General features: G+C 52.8%; 1 protein-coding gene across 1 annotated transcript; it reads right to left on the bottom strand.

Annotated features, from left to right (window-relative positions):
- Positions 1-4,484: 4,484 nt before the first annotated feature.
- PVALB (parvalbumin) lies at positions 4,485-20,704 on the bottom strand. Its single transcript, XM_057742716.1, has 4 exons — positions 20,449-20,704; positions 18,610-18,742; positions 17,394-17,503; positions 4,485-4,701 (listed from the first exon to the last, which is right to left on the bottom strand). The coding sequence occupies exons 1-4, from the start codon at positions 20,507-20,509 to the stop codon at positions 4,673-4,675; spliced, it is 333 nt and encodes a 110-aa protein (XP_057598699.1). The 5' UTR covers positions 20,510-20,704; the 3' UTR covers positions 4,485-4,672.
- Between the last annotated feature and the right edge of the window lie 987 nt (positions 20,705-21,691).

Genomic DNA, 21,691 nt, shown 5'->3' with positions numbered 1-21,691 from the left:
CACAGCATCTCAGAGTTGGAAGGAACGTGCCATATAGGGAACTCTCCTGCTGATGCAGAAGTTCTTTCAGCAAGTTCCCTCCTCTCCACTTGCATGCCTCTCGTGACAGGATGCTCACTGCCACACAGGACAGTTGGCTTTACTGCCCAGCAGCTCGAAGGGTAGCCAGGGCTTCCTGAGGTTTCAGCCAAGAACTGTTGCCTTGTAAATCCCCGTAGCTGATCCTGATTTTGTGCCTGCAGAATTGCACAAAATAAACCCAGTTCCTCTTCAGGCTGAGATGTAAGGGAAGCAGAAGAATGTGGGCTCTGGCTCTGGATCTAGGCTCCTTGTGGTTTGAATCTTGGTTCTGTTCCCCATCAGGTGAAAAGTGGGGTCAAGCCAATGGGTCCTGGAGTCTGACCCAAGATACTTATACTCCGTTTCCTCATCTACAAAATAGTGATTAATGGGGTTATCTGGCTTGGGTGCCACCATGCATGGGGCAGCTTGCCCTTGGCCCTTGAGAGCCTCAAATCTGATCCCCATGAAGCCCCAAATGCAGACACATCTTCTACTACTTCCCTGAGAAGGTACAGGAAGAGCAGAAACGGAGGTAATACAGGTGAGGGCCCACCGTGATGCGGTTTGGAGTCCAGGCTGGCTGCTCCGGCCTCTCTCTGGCTACTCTGATGGAGGAGGATGCAAAGGGAGCAGAGAGCCCCACTCTGAGCCGCCCCTCACAAACAACCTCCTAATTCCTATATAAGCCTGAATGTCGGATTCACCCAATTCAAATCTTCCTGGGTTAATGTCCCCGTGGAGTGGCAGCCAGGGCACTGGGGGTGGGGCATCTTTGCTGTGAGAGGCAGAGGCAGAAGGAGACTGATCACTTTGGGAAGAATTCTTACAGTTACTGTGATGACTCAACAGGGTAATACTTCTTAAGTGCTTAGCTGCGTAGGGCACAAGTAATCATTAAAAAGGCATTTGTTGAATGGATGAATAAGTGTTTTCAATTTTCATCTTCTATTTTCATTTTTATTAGCTGTGTGGTTTGGGAAGATTACCTAACCTCTCTGAACCTTAGTGTTTTTCACCCGTTGTCTTCCTTGGAGGGTCACGGTGTGGATTAAGAGATGGTATATTATATACGGGGCATCTGGCACACCATAAGTGCTCAAAGGAGGAAGAGGCAGATGTGAACGGCGGCTCTGTCCAGCCCCAAAGCTGGAGCCTGGCAAAGTCATATTCTCCAAGTCCAGGGCTAAAAGAGAAGAGCATCCCCAACCCCGAATTTCCCCATCCATCCTTCTCCACCTCTGGTCCTTCCTTGCTCCCTCCCCCACCATCTGCATCCTTTCCCTGCTCTTGGACATTCAATCCATCATTCAGCTTTCTGCCCAGGTGCAGGCTGCTCCCACTCTAATCAAAAGGCACTCAGGAACCTGTTTGCCGGCTCCTCCTCCCAGCCCTGAGCTCCCTCCCTACCTGCTCCCAGCCTCTCCCAGACAGAAGGGAGACAGAGATAATGAGTGAGGCTCCTCTGAGCATAACAATGAAGAAGAAGAGTCATGTTTAGCTGATGAGCAAATGAGGAAGGGAGCTCAGATGGTGATGGCAAGGTGTCGGGTGATGGATGCTGGGTGGGTGGACGCTGGTGACACTCAGTCTAGCAGGGGATGCTGAGAAGCGAGGACTCCGCTGTGCCCCTCTCTCCTGACTGAGTTAGAAGAACCCTGTGGATGAGGCACTGTGGCAGGGTGGGAAAGCTGGAGACAAGTTCAAGTCCCCGTTCTGCTCTGCACTTCTGTGTGGCCTTGAGTGATGCGCGGGCCACGTCGGACCTCTGTGGCTACATCTGCATCACACCACACTTTTGCGTGCCAGGCCCTGGGACCCAGCAGGGAACCTCACAGACACGCCCTCGGCATCTTATGATTCCTGGGATCCATGGCTGTGAGTTAGGTGGTCATACTCCTCCCCCCACCCAGTTCACCTGTGATGGGGGGAGTTTAGGGGCTCTGACCCCAGCTGGGGGCATCGTCCGGGTGGGTTTCCTGAGGATGGAGAGGATGGGGGATGAGGAGGGCAGGGAGGGCAGAATGGTGGTCCAGTGGCCAGGGCAGCTCCCACCAGTCTCTCTGAGAGCCTGGTTGATGCCAGCTCAAACAGTAAAGATCCCTGTTTATAAAAATGCCAAACCTGAGTTACCAATAGCGACTTGCAGAATCGCCTCATTGGAAGAGATGCCTAAAATGCTAATTGGAGGCTCTTCATGAGTGTGAGACCCAGGCCACATGGCGCCATGGAGTCGCGCCTCTGCCCTGCCCATGATCAGGCCTGGACTCAGGTGGTGGCTGCCAGGACAAGGGAAATGGGCCAAATCAAACCGGTCGCAGGGAGGGGGGAGGGGCTTGGAAACTGATGGCTGGGAGGTCAGTGTCACTTGTCATGACACCTCCTCTGACCACACCACTTCTCCCCTGGCCCCCACAAGGTACCCCCACCTCATCCTGACCTTGTCCTGCCCAGGCTCCAGGCAAATCCTTTCTAAAGCAGGGCCCTGGAGCCAATGTCCTGTGTCACCTATGAGGTCGAACAAATGTGCTTGGCAGCTGCACCACATGCTGCCCTGGGTCTGCATTGCGATGTGCGGGCTGTCATTTGGGTGCAGGGAGGGAGGCACTGAAGGCCACCCCAGGCCAGCGGGCAGCGGCAGCTGTCACTGTTCCTGACCCGAGTGTCCTTCTTGTGGGGCCCTGAACTGGTTTCTGTGGGAGACACTCCAGCTCCCCAGCCCCACCCCCTGAAATCCACACTGGCCACGCATAGGGTGGCCCCTCTTCATCCGCCTGTCCTCAGTGTCCAAAATTGGGCCCCTTTAGACTTCCTATGGAAACCCTGGTCTGGCCTGGTCCTGACTGTTCTCACGAGCGTGCCCTCATGCCCACCAGCTCGTACACACCATCTCTTGCTCACACACACTCACACACTTGGGCTCACCCAGGCCCACTTCCAGCCGCTTGACCTCCGGCTCACCTGCTGCCTTCTCAGCCCCCGAGGCCTAGTGCCAGGCTGATCCCCCCTCAGGGTGGCTTTTCAGGGCTTGCCACTGCTTTGGTGCAACTCCTGGTCTGGCCCCAAGTCCCCTCCCAGGCCTGGGCATGCTGGCTCTATCTGGCTGCTACCATGGGAGGTGGTCCATCCATTCCTGCCTCTCAGCCTGGATCCTGGTGGGGTTGTCCGCACGGGCCTTGTCCTCAGTGAGAACCCTCCCTGACAGCCCTGCCCAGGGCAACACATCGGGGGCCCAGGGGAGGAGTCAAGAGACACCACTGGGTAAGGGATCTGGAAACCTGACACGGGAGGGGAGGGGAGAACACAGCTCCAGTTCCCACCCCAAGGCTGTTGTGGGGAAGAGCAAAAGCCATGCTGCAGGGCCGCTGCCATGCTTGCCCCCCAGCTTCCCTTCCCTCTTCTGATTTCCCCAGAACATCTCTCCCCTACTTGAGCTTTCTGTGTCACTGACCCTGCCTGGGTCCACAGATGGGCACCTTCCAGAATGGGCCAATCAGGGCCCCCATCCTTCAGGTCGCTGTGACTGTTCCAGGGAGGGATGCAGGCTCAGGAGGTGGCTGCCGGGATTGGGGTCCTGGCCCCACCACTTGCTCACACTGTGATCTTGGGTGAACATGTGACTTCCTTGTGCCTCAGTTTCTCATGTATACAATGGAGAGAATAATAGTGCCCACTTCATAGGTTTGTCATACAGATGGAATCAGGTAAGGGGTTCTATGCAGAGTAAGTGCTCAGTAAACATGAGCTACTGGTATTAATAGGACTAAATTTGGGACGTCTGATGGAGTGATTACAAAAGAGAAGCTCTTTTTTTTTTAAACTGATATTCTGAATGTACACCTTGAGGTACTGGAGGAATCTTGCCATCAGGAGGGAGGGCCTGCCTGATAATGAACCCAGCACAAAGGAAAGCAGTGCTCAGAGGTGGGAAAAGAAGGACTTAATTCTGATGAAATCACTTGAGTTCCTTGATACAGCTGTTCCTGAAGATCTGCCCCTGGACTGTTCAGGAACATAACCAAGTTTTTGTTTTTTCTTCCTTTTTGCTTAAGTTACTTAGAGTTGGGTTTCTATCATTTGTAACAAAAAGTGTTTTAATGAGTATCCATCTGTCCGTCCATTCATCCATCTATCTATCCATCCATCTACAAGTCCTAGCTTAGCTGTGTGGGCTTAGACCCATTGCTTTCCTCTCCAAGACTTAGTTTCTGCACCTATAAAATGGGAGTTTCATCACCTAACTTATGGATGGTTTCAAAGGTGAATGGGCAATCATGTACCAAAGATGGAGGAGGGGCTCAGTAAATTTCCCTTCCATTTCATTTTTTCTGTCTATATCCTGCCCCACCCCCCACGCAGGTGTGCCTGGAAAGCCAAGGCAGGATCCACACCCCACCAGACCTGGTGCCTCTTAAGCAGTAGAATCCAATTGGTACAGCCTTTATTGTTTCTCCATCATTTTCCAGAAGGATGGTGTCATTTGAGGGCCACAAGGGACAGGGGAGTAAAAAATAACATAAACAAACTGAAGAGAAAGGCAGGAGGGCAGTGAGAGGGGCTGAAATCGGGTGTTTGGGGCAGAGAGGGGCCAGACCCGGGCAGTCAGAGCCTCTTAGCTTTCAGCCACCAGAACGGAGAATTCTGCAAAAGAAAATGACAGAGGTGAGTCAGAGGTGGACTGTGCAGCAGAGACTGGCTGGGACCTGACCGCAGGGGCAGGGGTGTGGGGGAGGGCCTGCATGGTATTTTCTCCTGATTCTTGAATCTGCTGTAGAAAGAAGAGCTGGAGTGATGAAGTGAGTGAGCGTGGAGATGGATGAATCAATGAATGAATGAGAGAATGAAGTGAGATGGGAAATGAGGAGCCGACTGTATCTTTCGCTTCATGATTTCATGTCACCCACAAATTATTAGTAATAATAACTACAATAATAATAGCGATAAGTTTTCTGAATGTTTATCACATGCCAGTCACTTTTCTAAGCGCTTTATGTACAGTATCCTATTTGACTCTGGTAATAATCCCATAATGTGCATTTTATCATTATCCCCATTCTACAGATGAGGAAACTGAGGCTCAGAGTGCAGCAGTGTCTACACGGTCACACAGCTAGTAAAAAGCAGAGCCAGAATTCAAACCCTGAGCTCTTTCTTAGTGCCTTGCCTTAGCCCATGAGGGTCACCAGCAGAATCTAAGAAGACACAGAGTCTCAGGGCTTTGCCCTGGAATTTCTGACTTAGAAGATCTGAGGGACGGGATGAGTTATTTTGTCAAAAGGTGATTCTGGTGAGCAGCCAGGTTCAAGAACCACTGTGCGCTCCTCCTCCTCTGGGGGATCGAGCCAGATACTGGAGGAGACAGCGCATGTGACCTCTGCACGCAGCTCAGAGGGGTGAATGCATCCAGGCTCAGAATGAGCTGGGCTCTGTCTTCTCATTTAATCTTCACAAACACTCAGGAAACTGGGAGTTGTTGTCCCCATGTTACAGAGGGGGAAACTGAGGCCCAGAGAGGAGAAGTGACTTTGCAGAGCCTCCAGGTTGTAAGTGGCTGAGGATTCAAGCTCTGGGGTCCAGGCCCCTCCACATGGGCTTACCTGTGAGTCCACGGTGACCCCCCCACCATCTCCCCAGCAGTGTCCATCTGCCCTGCTTAGCCTTAATGTTAATTAAGGTGTCAGCACCGGGGGAGATCAGCCGTCCTACTGAATCCACCTCCACAAAAAAGAACAAAGGGATGCCTCAGCCAGGTGAGGGGAGACACAGGGGAGCCGGGGATGGTCCCTGCACCACAGGAGCTTCTGGAAGAAGATTAATATCAGGAAGCGCTCTGTGCTGCTGGCCTTTGCTCTGAATCTCAAGCACGCGGAGGGCGTTTGCACCCCAGGATATTTTCACCTGCCATCCTCGCTGCCTGGTATGTTTCTGCAGGCTGCCTCAGGGCCAGATCCTTCTCACTCACCTGTTGTCAGCTCAAATGTCACCCTTCGAGGGGCCTTCTCCGACCACTCTGGCACAAGCAGTGACTCAGCCTTACTGCAATCGCCACTGCTCTTACCATTAGTTAGTACATTCCCAGCACTCACTACTCTCGAAATACGTCCAAGTATATTCTTTTTTTTTCTTTTTAATTAATTAATTTATTTATTTTATTGGCTGTGTTGGGTCTTTGTTGCTGCACACCGGCTTCCTCTAGTTGCGGCAAGCAGGGGCTACTCTTCCTTGTGGTGCACAGGTTTCTCATTGCGGTGGCCTCTCTTGTTGCAAAGCACGGGCTCCAGGTGCGTGGACTTCAGTAGTTGCGGCACATGGGCTCAATAGTTGCGGCTCACGGGCTCTAGAGCGCAGGCTCAATAGTTGTGGCACATGGGCTTAGTTGCTCCGCGGCATGTGGTATCTTCCTGGGGTAGGGATCGAACCCGTGTCCCCTGCATTGGCAGGTGGATTCTTACCCACTGCGCCACCTAGGAAGTCCCTCCAAGTATATTCTTGCTTACTCACTTGCTGTCTGCCTCCCTCATTGGACCATGAGGCTGCAGCCCCCACTGGCTTTGCTGCCTTCATCCCACCTCCTGGGTCCACAACGGACACCAAGGGGACCACATATATTTGTGAAAAGACACTAGAGGCACAGAGACTTTGCGTTCACAGGGAGAAGAGGTGCTTTCTACTTAAGCATCAGCAAAACCTTCAGAGGAAAGGTGGCTTCTGATACAGGCCTGTAAGAAGATGCGGGATTCCCATAGGAGAAAGCAGGTGGAGGGGTCAAGGCTCAGAGGGCAGGAAGCAATGAGGTATATTTGGGAAAGACCCAGCAGCCGTGCTGGGCTGGCCTCTTGTGTGATAGGACGAGCTCAGCTAAAAAGGTCTGGGCCCCCCAATCTGGCTCTTTCCCTGATGGGCTGTGTGACCTCAGACAAGGTGCCTAGCCTCTCTGAGCCTCACTAGCATCCTCTGTAGAAGGAAGGAAAGTTGGCTCTGCTTCTTGATTCAGAGACAATGAGAAGAGATGTGCTGGTGCACAGGAGGCCCTGAGCCCCCACTGGGAGCTCCTCTGCCCCCTGGTGTCCCCTCAATGGTGGGTCCTCGTGTGCTGCTTAGAAGGGGTCTGCTCAGTAGCCAGGTCTTCTGAGACCTTTATTTGGAAGATTTATTTTGTTGTTTTTCTCTCCAGGAGATGAGAGAGGACAGAAGGAATTTGCCACCCTCTCCCATATGTGTCTCTGAGATGCCATGTCCCCAGCCTGCCAGACGCTGAGGGGGCCTCACATAAGTCTCCATCAAACACAGTGTCATGATGTGGGGACAGCACAGATGGGGATCGAGAGCCAGGCTTCGAGGCCCAGCCTGGCCTTCTTTGCTGGAAAAGGTACCCCCCTGGGCATCCACGCCCCCAACTGCCCGTGGAGTGAAGGGAGGGGCGGCAACAATTCCTAACGAGACACAAGCGAACAACTGAATGTGAAGTGGCTTCAGAAAGGTACCTGGGGCTCCCCTGGGGTAGGTCTCACCCTCCCCAGTCTTGATATGAAGCACATATTGTAAAAACCTCCCAGTGTAATTTCTTCAATGCACATGGTTATGTAAAATGTTAGCATTAGGGGATGCTGGGCGAGGGAGATACGGAACTCGCTGAACTATGGTTAGACCTCATCTATAAAGCTGGACATATTGAATGTTTAAAAATTGCAAAGTGAAAAAACAAAAACCACCTAAACCAATGTGCTATCATCACGGAAATGACCTGCCATTGACCCCCGCCAGGTGGAGGGCTTCTCACCTTCCTGGGGTTTGACCCGGGAAATGGACACCAACCTCTCCTGTCCCCAAGTAGTCTCTGAGGCCAGGAAAGGCAGGTGACCTGGATGTGGGGGCCTGGGTATCGACTCAAGGTGGGAGAGGGGGAGAGTCCTCCTGCTGGTCCTGAAAACCCTCAGAATCACTGGGTGAACGATCACAGTGAGTGACAGGGATGGAACCGGAACACCGAACACTAATAACCTCTCCCAAGGGCCAGGGGGCAAAGCATCCGCTTTCTCAGCCACGAGCTCCTCTGATCCTATAGTGCCTCATTAAGGCAGGTGGTTCTTTAGAGATGTCTTTTATTGTTAGTACTTTGATTAATGCTTCCCATTTTAATAGAATTTTAAAATGCTTATTTTTAATGCCTCCATGGGAAATATTTTGCATTTATCATCTCATGAAGTTCTCCCTTCCTCCATGGGAGAGACGCTTTTGTCTGCATTTTACAGATGGGGAAACTGAGGCCCAAGAGTCAAGTAAGGTGGCCAAGATCACACAGTGGACGGGATTCAAACTTCCCTCTTTACTCTGGAGGTTTCCGACCTATTTTGACCTAAGTCTAGAGTGACACAGGAGCCAGCTCAAGTATCGCCATCCCCATGACCATCACATGAGCTGTTTTTTATTTACTTCCTGGTACTTAGCACTCTCTGAAATGATTTTATTTATGTACTTACTTATTTTTTGTCCATCTCCCCCTACCAGAACGTAAACTCCAGGAGGGGCAGGGGGAGCTGTCAGTCTTACTCATCACTCTCCTACCAATAGAACAGACCTGGTCCCCAGCAGGTGCCCATAAACAAATGCCAAATGCGTGGACAGATGGATGGACAGATGGATGAATGGATGGCATGGTTCATGAGTCCTCCTCAGGGTTCAACAAGTACTGACTTACTGCATATAATTCTCACGACGGCCGTAGGAGATGAGTGGGATGATTCCCATTCTATAGATGAGGAAGTGGAGGCCTGGAGAAGTCAAGTGTCAGGGTCATGTGGAAAAGAAGGAGTGGGGCAGGAGCTGGCCTGCTGTCTCAGGAACACCCCCGACATGAGGGTGGAGAGGCCATTCTTGATGGGGCTAGCATCCCAGATAGGGTGGAAGCATGAACTCTCTCCAGCTTCAACCTGCCATTTGATCTGGAAAACTGGCTAGAGCCAGTATAGCCTGTCCTTGGGCACTGAGTTGCTCTGTCCCGGGAGAAAGGCGACGTGAGTCCACCCACCCACACCAGCTCACGGAGTGACTGGCAAGAGGGGAAGTTGGTCCTTACCGTTTCCTGACTTCCATCTACCTCCCCCCACCCCCAATCCTCACCCTAGAAGTTACAGGTTCTTGTCTGCTCCCCAGCAAAGAGTCTGACTGTCACCGTCACACCAGATGGCAGTTGGGGCAGTCAGCGTGAGAGGGAGCCAAGGGACTCTCCAGTGGTGGAAAGTCCGGCATTTTGGACCCCGACTACGGGAGAGGTTTTGGACCTGTGGGGTTTTCAAAAGCCTCTAAAAACTGACCCCTGGGATCCACCGTGAAGCAGCCCGGGTGTCACAATGGCACATACCCTGGCTTTTTGCAGAGAACACAGGATTCTAATTTTGTCCTCCCAGAACCCAGAGCAGGGCACTTTGGAGACAAATTGAGGGCAGGGGTCACCTCTTCAGTACCTTTTGTACCTCTCTCGGGGCAGAGCTCTCAGGAACCAGCTAATTAACCAGCAGCCCTCCTATCAAAAAATAGTCTCCTCTAAAATGTCTAGGTCTCTCCTGAGAGAAAAACAAATGCACAAACATACAAAGACCCTGTATAGTCTAGGTCAAGTGATCTGGTGGTAGGATGCTGGGATGGAGAATGGGCATCGGAGGATGGGGCTCCAGTCTTGGGTCTGTGCTTCACTCGTGTCCCTGGACAAGATACCTCACCCTTCCAGGTCTTGGGTTTCTTATCTGTGCAGCCTCAGGTCTAGAAGATGCCTTTCTAGCTTTCCTCCGGAGTCTGAAGCAAGGGAGCTGGGAGTCAACCCTCAGTTCCCATTTCTTGCTTCTGTGACCTGGGACTAGATACTTCACCTCACTGTGCCTCAGTGTCTTCATCTGTAAAGTGGGGCTCCTTGGGTGGTTCAGAGGAACCAGCACTAAAGCCCTTGTCACCGGCCTGATCCGTACCCAGCACACAGCATTTGGTAGCTGTTATTATCAAGATGCTTCTACAGCTCCAGCCACTTTAAAACCAAGCCCATGAAATGCCTGGCTGCTGCCTGGCACGGGGGGAGGATGCCACAAATGGCACCGTAACCTTTACCTCCTGGCCTTGTTGTTGCCCTTCCCCCACCATTTCCTGTCCCGCCTGGCACCTGCCGAGCACCTTCCAGCAATCCTGGAACTGGGTCTGAATCTTGTTCCATGACTTCCTGGCTGGGTGGCCTTAGGTCACTACCTTACCACTCCGAGCCTCAATTTTCTCATGCGTAAAATGGGTATGATAACGTCAACGTGCACAGCTCTTGGGAAGATTGGATGAGAAAGTACAAAAAGATGCCTGGCACAGAGGAGATGGCTCATAAATGTTAGTTCCTTGGATCTCCTCAGCACAACTGGCACAGGCTAGAGCTTTGAAATAACAACAATAACCACAAAAATCCCAAAACCAGGACAGGAAGATGTAAACAGACAGAGGACATGGGACACCCAAAGAGCAAGCAGCTGATCTGATACAAGTTTCTGACACTCTCTATCCCATTCGAGTTAAGGTTCCATCCCTAACATGCATGTCCACGGACACTCAGTCTCTGCCCCTCAGTTTCTACATCTGTAAAATGGGAATGCTGAGAGTATCTCCTCACAGGGTGACTACGAGGACTATATGAGGTACAGTGATGCCTGGCACACAGAGGGAGCAAAATTAAATCGTCTTACTGTCAAGGAGTGAGAGAGAGTGTTCCTGTGGGGAGGGATCCAGAGTCCTTCCTCCTGTAAGAATGCAGGCACATCCCTACCTTTGCCAAGGAAGCCTCACTCGAGGCCTCTGGGGCCAGCTTGCTGGTGTCTTCATCATCCAATCAGGAAGAGATGAGAGGTGGGGGGATGGGGGGCCAGCAGGCAAAGGGTCAGAGGATGGGCGGGCTCAGTCCTCTCCTTTCCCTTAAGAAACTGAAATTAGCCTAATTAGGTCTGTCCCCGACCCTGGCACTGTGGGGATTGGACAAAATTAGAAGCTATTGACAGGTGAGAGCAGCGCCTGCTGATAGCCCGAGGTGAAAGTGAGACGAACTTTGAGTCAGCGCCTGGAAGACACTCTCCTCCCCTCTGTTGTGATGACCAGGATGAAGGCACCGGCCTCCGGTTTATCACCTTGCCTCTAAATAGCTCCCGGGCTGGGTTTCTTATAAATTGGTATTGCAAACAGGGATCACTTTCCCGCCCCAGAGAACCAGGAGGCTGGGTCATTTGGGGTCAAGCCGGTAAACAGTCCTGGGGGCGTACTCTGTGCCAGGTGCTGCCCTAAGAGCCGTCCTATTTCATTCTCGCCAGCCCTTCTATCCCCATTTTACTTACAGGGAAACTGAGGCTGAGAGTCACTCAGCCAGGAAGATTGTAACTCGGGCCTGGCTCGTGGCAGGATGTGTCTCTTTCTCAGAGGTTGGCTTTGAATGGCCGTGGGTTGTGAGTCAGGCTGTAACCTCCGGGTGCAGGGGAGGGATAAAGGGAGAGGGAACGTCTTCTTTCTGCCCTCTCGACGGCTCCCTTTCGCAGGAGGGCAGTTACGTAAGGAGTGCCGCTTGCCCTGCCTTGGCTAAATCTTATCACGTGCAGCATAAGGCCGGGAGTTAGGGAGAGCCCACATGGGAATAAGAGCGAGCCTCTTGCTAAGCACAGAAACCATTCATAACCCCAGCGTCCCAGCTCAGCCTGGTGGAGGGAGTGGCCGAGACAGGAGACCTGGGTTCCATTCGGCCAAGGGCCTGCTGTGTGACTTTGGCCCTTCACATCTGCCGGGCCTCACTTTCCACATCTCTCACTGGGGGGTCACAGACTCTGTCCCCCAGACAGTATTGGGCTGGGATGAGAATGCAATGAAATAGGACAAAACACTGCATGCCTTGGGGCTCTGCCAACAGGGCTGTGGGCTGGCCCTGATGTGCACATCCTGCCTTGCTTGGAAATCAAACCCCATAGGGGCAGGAGGGCTGGGATTACAGGCAGGTGGGCTCGACTCTCCTTTTGTCCTTCTCATTTTCCTCCCATCTTAGTTTCATTTCCTTTGAGGGTGGATATCCCTCTACTTCCAAAGGGTTTTGAGGTAGCTTACGAGAGAAAGCACATAAAGCAAGAGGAAAGGAACCACTTCCAGAACACTCACTTAATTCTTGCAACAACCTTTGAAGGTGGTTATTTTTATCCCTGTTTTGGGATGAAGACATGGCTTGGCCATGCACACTGCTATAACCGCACTCTACAGGTTGTATTTTCTGCCTGACTTCAAGAGTTTCAGCTGGAGGGCTTTCCCCCTCCCTCCCACATCCCATGTTAAATAGGCTACTTAAGGATAAAAAGGAATGGGTTTTTGCCAGAAGGAAGCAGAAAAGGCAAGTGCCTTCAGGCACATGGAACTGACTGCAAGGGTCAGGCAATCATTATGACTAAATTTTTCAGCCACAGAAGCAAAAAGCAAACCACACAGGCTCTTGAGTTGGAACAGGCTTGAAGCATAGGAAACAGGATCTGCATCTGAGATCAAGTTTCAGGGAAACCGTAACTAGGATTGCGTGTGTGCATGCGTGTAGGCGGGGTACACAGTTCCTGTCTACACCGTGGCGGGGGAGAGAATGTCAAGGTTTGAAGCAGGGCTGCAATGCTGTGTAATTCTGGGCAAGTCATCTCACTTCCCTGGGCCTCGGTTTCCTTGTCTGTACAGTGAGGGCATGTCTTGTAATGCTGTTCTGAGGACAGAAGGAAGTGTCACACGGATGGTACCCACTATTCCCATCAGCCGGCACGGTCCATGAGGGCAAGTATTGGGTATGGAGAGCCCAGGCTGGGGACACATGCAGGGTGGCAGGAGGTCCAGCTTGGACCTCTGAGTCTCAGTTTTGGCTCTGCTACTGAGTCACCCTGGGCATGTTCCTTAACTGCTCAGTGCCTCAGTTTCCTCATCTATAAACCAAAAGGGTGATGGCATCTACTTTCCAGGATGATTATAAGGCAGTGGTTCTCAAAGTGTGGTCCCTGGACCATGAGCACCACATGGGAACTTTGTAGAAATGCAAACGCTCTGGACCTAAGAAATCAGAAACTCTGGGGATGGGTCCCAGCCATCTGTCTCATGAAAAGCCGTCTGGGATTCTGATGCCAGTGCCGTCGGAGACCCACCGCGGGGAAGGACAAGTACTTGAGAAGGAACTTGCCACTTACTAGTCTCGCCTGTTACTGCCTGGGTTTGGGGGGCACGTTCCACCTCTGACCAGCTTCTCTCTTCTTTTCTGCCTTAAACCCCCCCTTTACCAGCTCTGCACCAGGCTTTCAAAGGTGGCCATCAAGAATCAATAGACCACATCTATATAAGTCTTTGAGCTTCCTGGAAGTAGTTGCCCAGAGACAGGAAGGCAAGGGGTTATTATTAGAACTTTGTCTTTCTACCCCCTCCCATCAACCTGGGACCTTAAAGGGCCCGGTAAATATCACTCACCTTCAGAAGGGCAAGCAGCTAGAGAGGGAGGCAGTATCCCTAGTTCTAGAATCCCCTACCTAGCATCGCTACATGCCCAAACGGGTCTCCACCCTTAGCTGTGGGCCTCTCCCTATACCCCATACGTCCTCATCATCGCATGCCCAGAGCTGGACGCATAGGCATTCATTCATTCGTTCGTTCAACAAACTTTCCTGGGGCCCCTACTATGTGCCAGGCCCTATTCTAGGTACTGGGGTCAGAGCTGAACAAAACAAATTTCCTATTTTTGTGGCGCTGACATCTATGCCAGTGGGAGAGAGAAAGAAGCAAGCAATAAGTCAATAAATAAAAATCATCTACAGTAGATGCTCTTTGATTTTGAACAAATGGATGAGTGAATGAATGAAGCAGGCAGCACAGGGCATGTGCTTTGGATCCAGACAGACCTGAAACTCAGATTTCAACCTAGTCTCTTCCTAGGCAAACACTTGGCCTCTCTGAGACTCAGTGTTCTCGTCTATAAAATGGGGATAGTAATAGTATCCTGAAAGAAGCTGGGAAGATTCAATGAGTAAAATGCTAAGCATAGTGCCTGGCATAGGGAGGGCTCCATGAAGTTAGATGCCGTTACTCAAGGTCTCACAGCAGAGCCTGGGTGCCAACCAGGTCCTCTATCTAATGTGTATGCACTGGGGCACCTAGGGGGTTCCAGGGCTGGAAGGGACCCCAGTGATCGGCCAGTGATCTGACCTCTGATTTTAAAGACCAGGCACCTGAAGGTCAGAGGAGTTCTGTGACTCATCCCAAGTCCCACCAGGAGGTGAAGGCATCCTCCAGCTGGTGGACAGGGCTCAGACTCTTTGGCCTTTAAAGGGAGTAGGCAGTAAAGCAGAGAGCCTAAAATAGAAAATTCTCAGCCCACGAAGGTCCTTCCTCCCATCCCACTGTTTATTGGGCATCATTACAATCATCCTTCCTGTCGCCCTCTGGGAAAAATACTGTGTTTGGGGGCGGAAGAGGGGAGGGGGTATGTCTGCATCTTCCCACCTCAAAAGCACGAGGTGTGGGCCCCCCGGCCTTGGGTGATCTGTTCTCACTGCCCATTTCATCTCTTGCCCCTCTGTTTTGTTCTGCCCTGACTCCCAGACCTTCACCAGGTTGGCCTGAGCCTGGACTGTGCTGGCAGACAGACCAGGGTTGGAATCCAGTGTCACCTTCAGCACTGGAGCTGCTCCTTCTGCATCTGCATCTATGTCCGCTGTCACCTGGAGGTCAAATGAGGTGACGTGTGTGCAGAGTCCAGCATCGGGTCGGGCACACATCACTTGCCCGGATAATAATTCTCTTTCCCCTCCCACACTCAACAAACCAACCTTCTTGCCTCTTTCTAAACACGCCCTAAACTTCCCAGCTTTCATGACTTTGCTGATTGATACCAAGGCCTCTCCTGGACCTCCCTCCACTTGCCCTCCTGGCCTGTGGCAGCCCTGCCTGTGGCCTCCAGATCCGCACAAGTGCCCACTGTCTCCCTCTCTGCGGAGCTCATCTGCACCTCCTGGCCTCTGCCTGGTATTACTGTGTGTTTGTGTATATATCCTGCAGCTGCAAGCATCACGCAGATAGAACAGACCAGAATTACAGCTGCTGTTTACTGACCACTTACTGTGTGCTGGGCACTGTCCTCAACACTGCCTTATATCACGTCATAGAATCCTCACAAAATCCCACTGAGCTATGTGCCGTTATGCCCAGTTTATAGACAAGGAAACTGGGGCCCAGGGATGCCCATCCAGTAAGTGGTGCCTCTGGGAGTTGGGTCTAATTCCTCTTTGCTTCCCCCGCTGCCCGGCACAGGGTTGCTACTCAGGAAATGTCTGTTGGGTCTGATGGAAGAGTTGAGTTAGTGCTTTAAGATCTGAGTTGGGCAGGGAGGGAGGGAGGGAGGGAGGGAGGGAGGGAGGCAGGGAGTCAGGGAAGCAGGCCAGGATTTGGCCTGGTTTTTCTTCATTGTGTAGGTTGCTTGTGGGCAGCCAGCCATGAAGACCCTGCCTAGGGCTTCTGAGCTGTAGCATATTGGCTGCATATGAAAATGGGAGGGAGGTCCAAAGGCCTGGGTTGGGGGCATGGCGGGAACCCGGCTCGGGATGGAACTGTCTGATAAGTGACTTAGTGAGGATGGGGATGTGGGAGGAATTGCCCCTCTCACTGGAATCACTGGACCAGCCACCCATTTCCCTCCAGCACCCTCTGCTCCTGCTCCTTTAAAACTACCTCCCTCCTTCCCAGCCACAAGAAGGGCAGCTGGCATCAGGAGGCCAGGCGACTCATTGCATCTGACCTTGCTAGAGTTTCTCCATTCTCATTTCTAGCATAAAACTTTAATAAACTATGTCCACGTTCAGAATCCCTGTACCTTTCCCAAGGCAATTTTGTGTCCAGCTGCTTAATTTTCACAATGAGCCCAAGCAGCTCTTAGGATAAAACTGTGCACCCCGTTTGTCAGACACTGGAACCTAGATGTGGAGAGGTGATGGTCAAGGTCACAGCTAGTGAAGAGCAGAGAGCAAGTAGAGCATATGGGGCTGGACTTGACATTCAAGCTACAGATGTTTAATAAGTGTCTGCTCTGGGTCGGGTATGGGCGAGATACTGGGGGAGAAAAGATGCATACACCCTAGTCCCTATTAAAAAAATTTGTTGACAAACAGGTATATAGCACTTCCTCTGTGCCCCTGTTCTACACACATCACACATTAACACATGGAATCCTCTGAAAATCCTATGAGATAAGAACAGTCATTATCAGTTCAGAGGCGAGAAAACTGAGGCCCAGAGTAGTTACTTGAATCTCTCCAAATCACACAGCTAGCAAGTGGCTGGGCTGGGATTTGAACCCAGACAGCACAGGACCAGAGGCAAGCCCTTACACATAGTTTTCTCTTAAGTTGGTAGAAAGGACCATCATGAGGCCTGACACTGATATGACATAGAATGTTGGAAAGAGATATTCAGACCTGGTTCTAAATCCCCGCTCCCTGACTTATGTCCTAGATCTCCGAGCAGGCCAACCACCTTCAACCTCAGTTTGCCCATCTGCAAAATGGAGATGATTCCCAAGGATGTTATGATGCTAATAAAGATAATGATGCTGGGATGTGAATGCTGATTAGATCTCAGTGGAAAAGGATATGGGATGGTGGACCACCAGTCCCTCGTCTGTTCTGAAAGCAAGCTTGAACAGCAAGGTCAGGCCAGGTGTTCCTTTTCCTAATTCCCAGCTGATCCCTGGATGGCTGTTTTTTTCCTGGCTCTCCTACAATGCTGGAATGGTATATTTGGGTGAAGCCAAAACAGGTTCTGACACTTGAAGTTATAGGACACCCAGGATAAGATGCTGAGGAAGACAGGAGATAAGGAATTTCCATCCCTGGAATCTGAGAACATGAGAGCCAGTAGGGTCCTGAGGGATCAGTTGGCCTCATCTCCTCAGGTTACAGATGAGAGACTGAGGCCCAGAGCAGGAGAGAGACTGCCCAAGGTCACATAGCCAGCTTGGGCAGAGCTGGGACCAGAACTCAGGTAAAAGTGCAGACAAAGTTCAGGAAAAATTCCAAATTCTCCTGGATTCCTTACACAGCAGGGAGGAAAAAACAGAACCTATTCCTTTTGGGTTGTTCAAATCTAGAAAAAAATAAACCAGTTTTTTCTTTGCCTGGCTTATATGACAGAACTCTCAGACCTAATGGATTGCCTTTTTTCTTCTAATGTGCTCCCCCATCTCCCTTTCCCATGATGCAGAGACATAGCTCTGAGCTTTTAGCATCCAAGCATCCCGAGATCCACCAAGCACCAAGGTCATGGCTACTCACCATCGACCCCAATCTTGCCGTCCCCATCCTTGTCTCCAGCAACCAACAGCGTCTTGGTTTCTTTAGCAGACAGGTCTCTGGCATCTGGGGAGAAGCCTTTCAGAATGAATCTGGAGGAGGAGCAGGAGAAAGCGGGGAGGGAGTCAGGACAGGGTCACCCTGCAGGAGCACCGTGTGGATGGTGGGCTGGCATCTGCACAGGGGAAGCAGGCAGCTGGGACAGGCGGCAAGCAGCGAGCATGCGTGCAGCTGTGCTGGGCCAGGTAGCCCCGCCATGGCTGCCACGGCTATGCTTCCCAAGTGGGTGTGCAGAGAAGGACAGGCTGTCCTCAGCGAAGGGTTGCCCTCACTTCAGCCAGGGCACCTGCATTTGTTTATTTGTTCAGCCAACACAACAAACATCAAAGTGTCTTCTCTGTGCCAGGGCCATGTTGGAAATGGGAGGCCTCTGTGTGTGTGTGTGTGGGGGGGGGGTGCACACATACATGCTTGGGCATGGGAGGGTAGAGGAGAAAGTTCTAGAAAAAGGGTACCCTTGTGGGATGGTTTAGGCGAGAGACAAGATGGATGAAGTCCCTACTTGAAAGGCCCCTCTCTACACCCTCCCCCTTCTCTTTCTGACAAAATTCAAGGCCATCTTGGCCAGAGAGTTACATAAAGCACAGCTGGGTCGGCAGACATGGGCCAGGTGGCCAAGAGGGTTATGGTGGAAGGATTTGCTGATGTCATCTTACATTTTCCTAGTGATAACCTTCTTTGCCTTGCTCCCAGGACTCCTGAACCTCCAAAGCTGGTTCTGCATCCCTGACTTGACCAGAAACTGTTCTAGCTGCCTTGGTACTGAAGGGCATGGGGTCTGCAGGATGGTAGAAGGTGCCTTTTAGAAGAATGAAAATCAATGAAATACTCAAGGGAGCGCTCTCTGTCTTGCCTATGGTGTTAGGCAAGGAGAAAAATTGCCTCTCGGTTTGTATTAAATTATTAAGTAGCATCATTCCATTAGCAATATTAAGTGGCTATAATTTAACCTCGTTAGTTGCACTTTCTGCTGAGGATTTTATTTTCCGGAAGCAACAGCAGTCAGGCACGGACGGTTATTTTCTGTGAAGGATGCAGAGAGAAGGGCAGATGGACTGGAACTTGGAAGCAAGAGTCCCAACCCCCACTCCCTCTCCCAGATCTGCAGGCTGGGAAGCCCCTGCAGGCCTCAGTTTACCCCAGCTCCTCCTCCTCGATGAAGCCACTCTTGTCTTTATCCAGGATGTGGAATACCTTCTTCACGTCATCCGGGCTCTTTTTCTTTAGTCCGACCATTTGGAAGAACTTCTTGTGGTCAAAGGAGTCGACAGCTGTTGGGGGGTGGAGAGAAGGGATTAAAATGAGGACAGAGAAGGGACTTGGGGAGGGGTGGGAGAATGGGGATGTCACAGCATTTTGATCGACTCCAAGGGGGCCAGTCCTGCGGGATGGCGGAGGTACACCTCATGGGAGGGCTGAGGGAGCCCAGGCCAGGCAAGTCCAGGTTGCACAGCCAGAGGTGGCAGAGGTGGGCTTGCACTCAGATCTCCCTGGCTCCCCAACTGGCCCCCACCCTCCACTATACCCTTTGCTAATGGCGGGGATGGCATTCAAAGGCAGAGGGGCTTCCTAGTTCCCATGAAGCCTTTTGAGTGGTGGCTGAATGGGGGTGGGCAGGGGAATTGGTGTGAATATGATGTGTGTATATTGCGAGGTGGGGGGGGGGGTCTACCTTTTTCTTGGCCACAGATTGTGTGGCCAGAAAATCAACACAGACAGGACAAGTTTCTCTCAAGGTCACACAGTAGGAGGAGGAGGGGGAGGACCCAGAAGTCCCAGCTTTGCTGCATAAATCCATTCCGGTGGGAATGGGGGCGGGTGTTGGAAGGCTCCCCAAGAATTCCCAGCTAGGTTTCTTCTCAGAGGGAGCAAGGAGGGTCAAGGAGAAGTGGGTGGCTTCCCAGAGTGTCTTTATGTTCAGGGGATGGAGTGCCAAGCAGAAAGGAAAGCAAATGGGAGCCCTCCTCCAGTTTTCTAGGTCCTGAGCTCCTTTTGAAGGACACCTGGGAAAGGAAACAATGTTAGACCAAGTAACTTATGTGTGTTTGTGGGGCGGGGGCGGTAGGGACAATCCTATGGAGAGGCACGGTCCCCTCTCTGGGCTGGAGGGGAGGAAAGTTGCTCTGTCCACCTCGGACACTAGATGGGGGCGAGGAGGGGGGAGACCTGGAGGTGACCCCTGTGCTAATCCCCCCTCTGCCCTGCGAGGTGACCTTGGGCAAGTTTCTAGCTCTCTTCCTGCCTCAGTTTCCCCATCTGGGTGACGGGAGGAAGGAGGAAGGTAAGCAGCTAAGCGCTCAAAGTCCAGGGCAGCTCAGAGACATGAAAATGCCGCCTCCCCTCCCTTGGTGCCTGAGGAGGCTGGAAGGTGCAAGCTCGGAGGATGCTCCGGGCAGGGCTGGGTAGAGCAGGGCGCCGGCTATGGGAAGGTCACCTCGCTCCCTCGCAGGTCCATTAGGGTGGGGACGGGGGGGAGTGGGCTCTGAGCCCCGGAGAGGGGGCTTAGACATTCGGGGAGCCAGCAACGAGTAGCTGGGCGAAAAGAGCCCTGTCCAGAATGGGGGTCTCGGAAAGGGGTCGCGTGGAGAGAAGCATGCGCACCTACGCCCACCCCCCCCAGCGCCTTGAAAAGGAAGTCCCGAGAGCCCACAAGGACCCAGAGGTCCCGCTTTCCACCCCAGTCTTCGCCCTTGGTCCAGGACCCCAGTCCGCGCAGCACGGCAACCCGGCCTTCGGCGCCCGAGAGTTTCGGTTGTCCGGCAGGGCACACGGCCTCCCTGCCGGCTCCCTGCGCCAAGTCCCGCGCGGGCAGAGTTTGGGAAATGCTGTGGACGCCCCTCCACGCTCCACCAGCGCCCCGCGGGATGTGTGGGCAAAGGAGCGCTGGGGAAGACTGGTCGGCCTCGAGACCCACGGGGTGCAGGGGCCAGGGTGGTGGATGAGGGGAGAGGGATGCGGAGGGGAGCGCGTTGCTCACCGGTAAAGGCCCCCACTGCCTTCTTGATGTCCTCAGCGTTGAGCAAGTCTGTCATCGACATCCTGCAACTGTTTGAGCGGGCAGAGCAAGTGCGAAAAGATTAAAAAGTGCTTTTCTCATCATTTCTGCTCATATGACCTGCGCTGCAGTGGCGCGCGCCGGGCGCACGCCCGCCGGCCTGGCGCGGAGCCAGGGGGCGCGGGGCTCGGCGCGCAGCCAGAGCAGCTCAGTCCAGCCGCGCCGAGGAGCCGCGCCGGCCGGGCCGGCGGGCGGGCGCGCGGTCCGGCCGCCGCTCCCTCCCCGCCCCGCCGGGCGTCCTTAAGATCCCAGGGGCTGCGGCCAGGGCGCCAGGGGAAGGGGCAACTTCTGGAATTTACGGGGCGCCCGCGTCCCCAGCCGGCTCTGGAGGGTTCTCCCGCCGTCAAGGGCACACAGGAGCCACCGGCCTGGTGTGGATCGCGGATCCGCGCACCTCGCAGGATGTCCCTCCGCTTCCGGGAAGATATTGGACTGGCAGGGGCCAGACCTACACCCTCGTGGGCCCCTTGGCTCTGCTCCCATTCTCTCTCCTCTCCTACCTCAGCCTCCGCTCTATCTGTCCTGGATGCAAATTTATGCTGCAGAATCAGAGCGCCGAGGTCTGGAAACCTGACCCTCGGAATGGGGTGGCCGGTGCTGCTAGGGCCCTCTGCGGGTGCCCCATCCCACATCTAGCCAGGGACGTGCATACTGAAACCGATTTTTTTTTCCCCGTAGTCTGACTTTTCAAAGAACGCTTCTCGGATCCCCACTAACGACTTGCTTTCTTGGTCTCCTGAGCCAAGGAGTGTAGTGTGGGTCCAGACTCCTCCTGCCCCGTAAACCATTTGAGGGAGGGGAGGGGAGGGGAGGGGAGGGTGGGCGAGGCTCCTTGGAATCTCTGTGCGCCCTCCGTCCACTTGGAGACCAGAAGGCTCATGCTTGGGGAGAGGGTGGCACCCTCAGATCACACTTTCGAGACAACCGAAGCAGGTTTTATGGTCCGAACTTCATCTCTGAGAAATGTGACACTTCCTAATCTTTATGCAGCCAGAGACCAGTTGCATTCTTTCCCACGGTCTCCAAAGGATTCAGGCTGCAACCAGCTGTCTCTAAAGTGTGCAGAGCACTGGATACGGAGTCAGAAGGCCTGGGTTCTAGATCTGGGGCTGCACGATGTCCCTATGTGACCTAGGGTTGTGACCTTCCGCATCTCTGGGCCTCA

The sequence above is a fragment of the Hippopotamus amphibius genome, chromosome 7, assembly GCF_030028045.1.
Source record: "Hippopotamus amphibius kiboko isolate mHipAmp2 chromosome 7, mHipAmp2.hap2, whole genome shotgun sequence".
In the NCBI taxonomy this organism is placed as follows: domain Eukaryota; kingdom Metazoa; phylum Chordata; class Mammalia; order Artiodactyla; family Hippopotamidae; genus Hippopotamus; species Hippopotamus amphibius.
This window is presented reverse-complemented; position numbering and strand designations above follow the sequence as displayed.

What these genes read in the sequence shown, in the direction of transcription:
- PVALB (XM_057742716.1), bottom strand. Translation starts at nt 20,509, where the DNA reads ATGTCGATGACAGACTTGCTCAACGCTGAGGACATCAAGAAGGCAGTG. An exon ending in GGCAGTGGGGGCCTTTACCG is followed by an intron (nt 18,743 to 20,448) that starts GTGAGCAACGCG and finishes ACCCCCCAACAG; the next exon opens with CTGTCGACTCCTTTGACCAC. An exon ending in ATCGAGGAGGAGGAGCTGGG is followed by an intron (nt 17,504 to 18,609) that starts GTAAACTGAGGC and finishes CTCCTCCTCCAG; the next exon opens with ATTCATTCTGAAAGGCTTCT.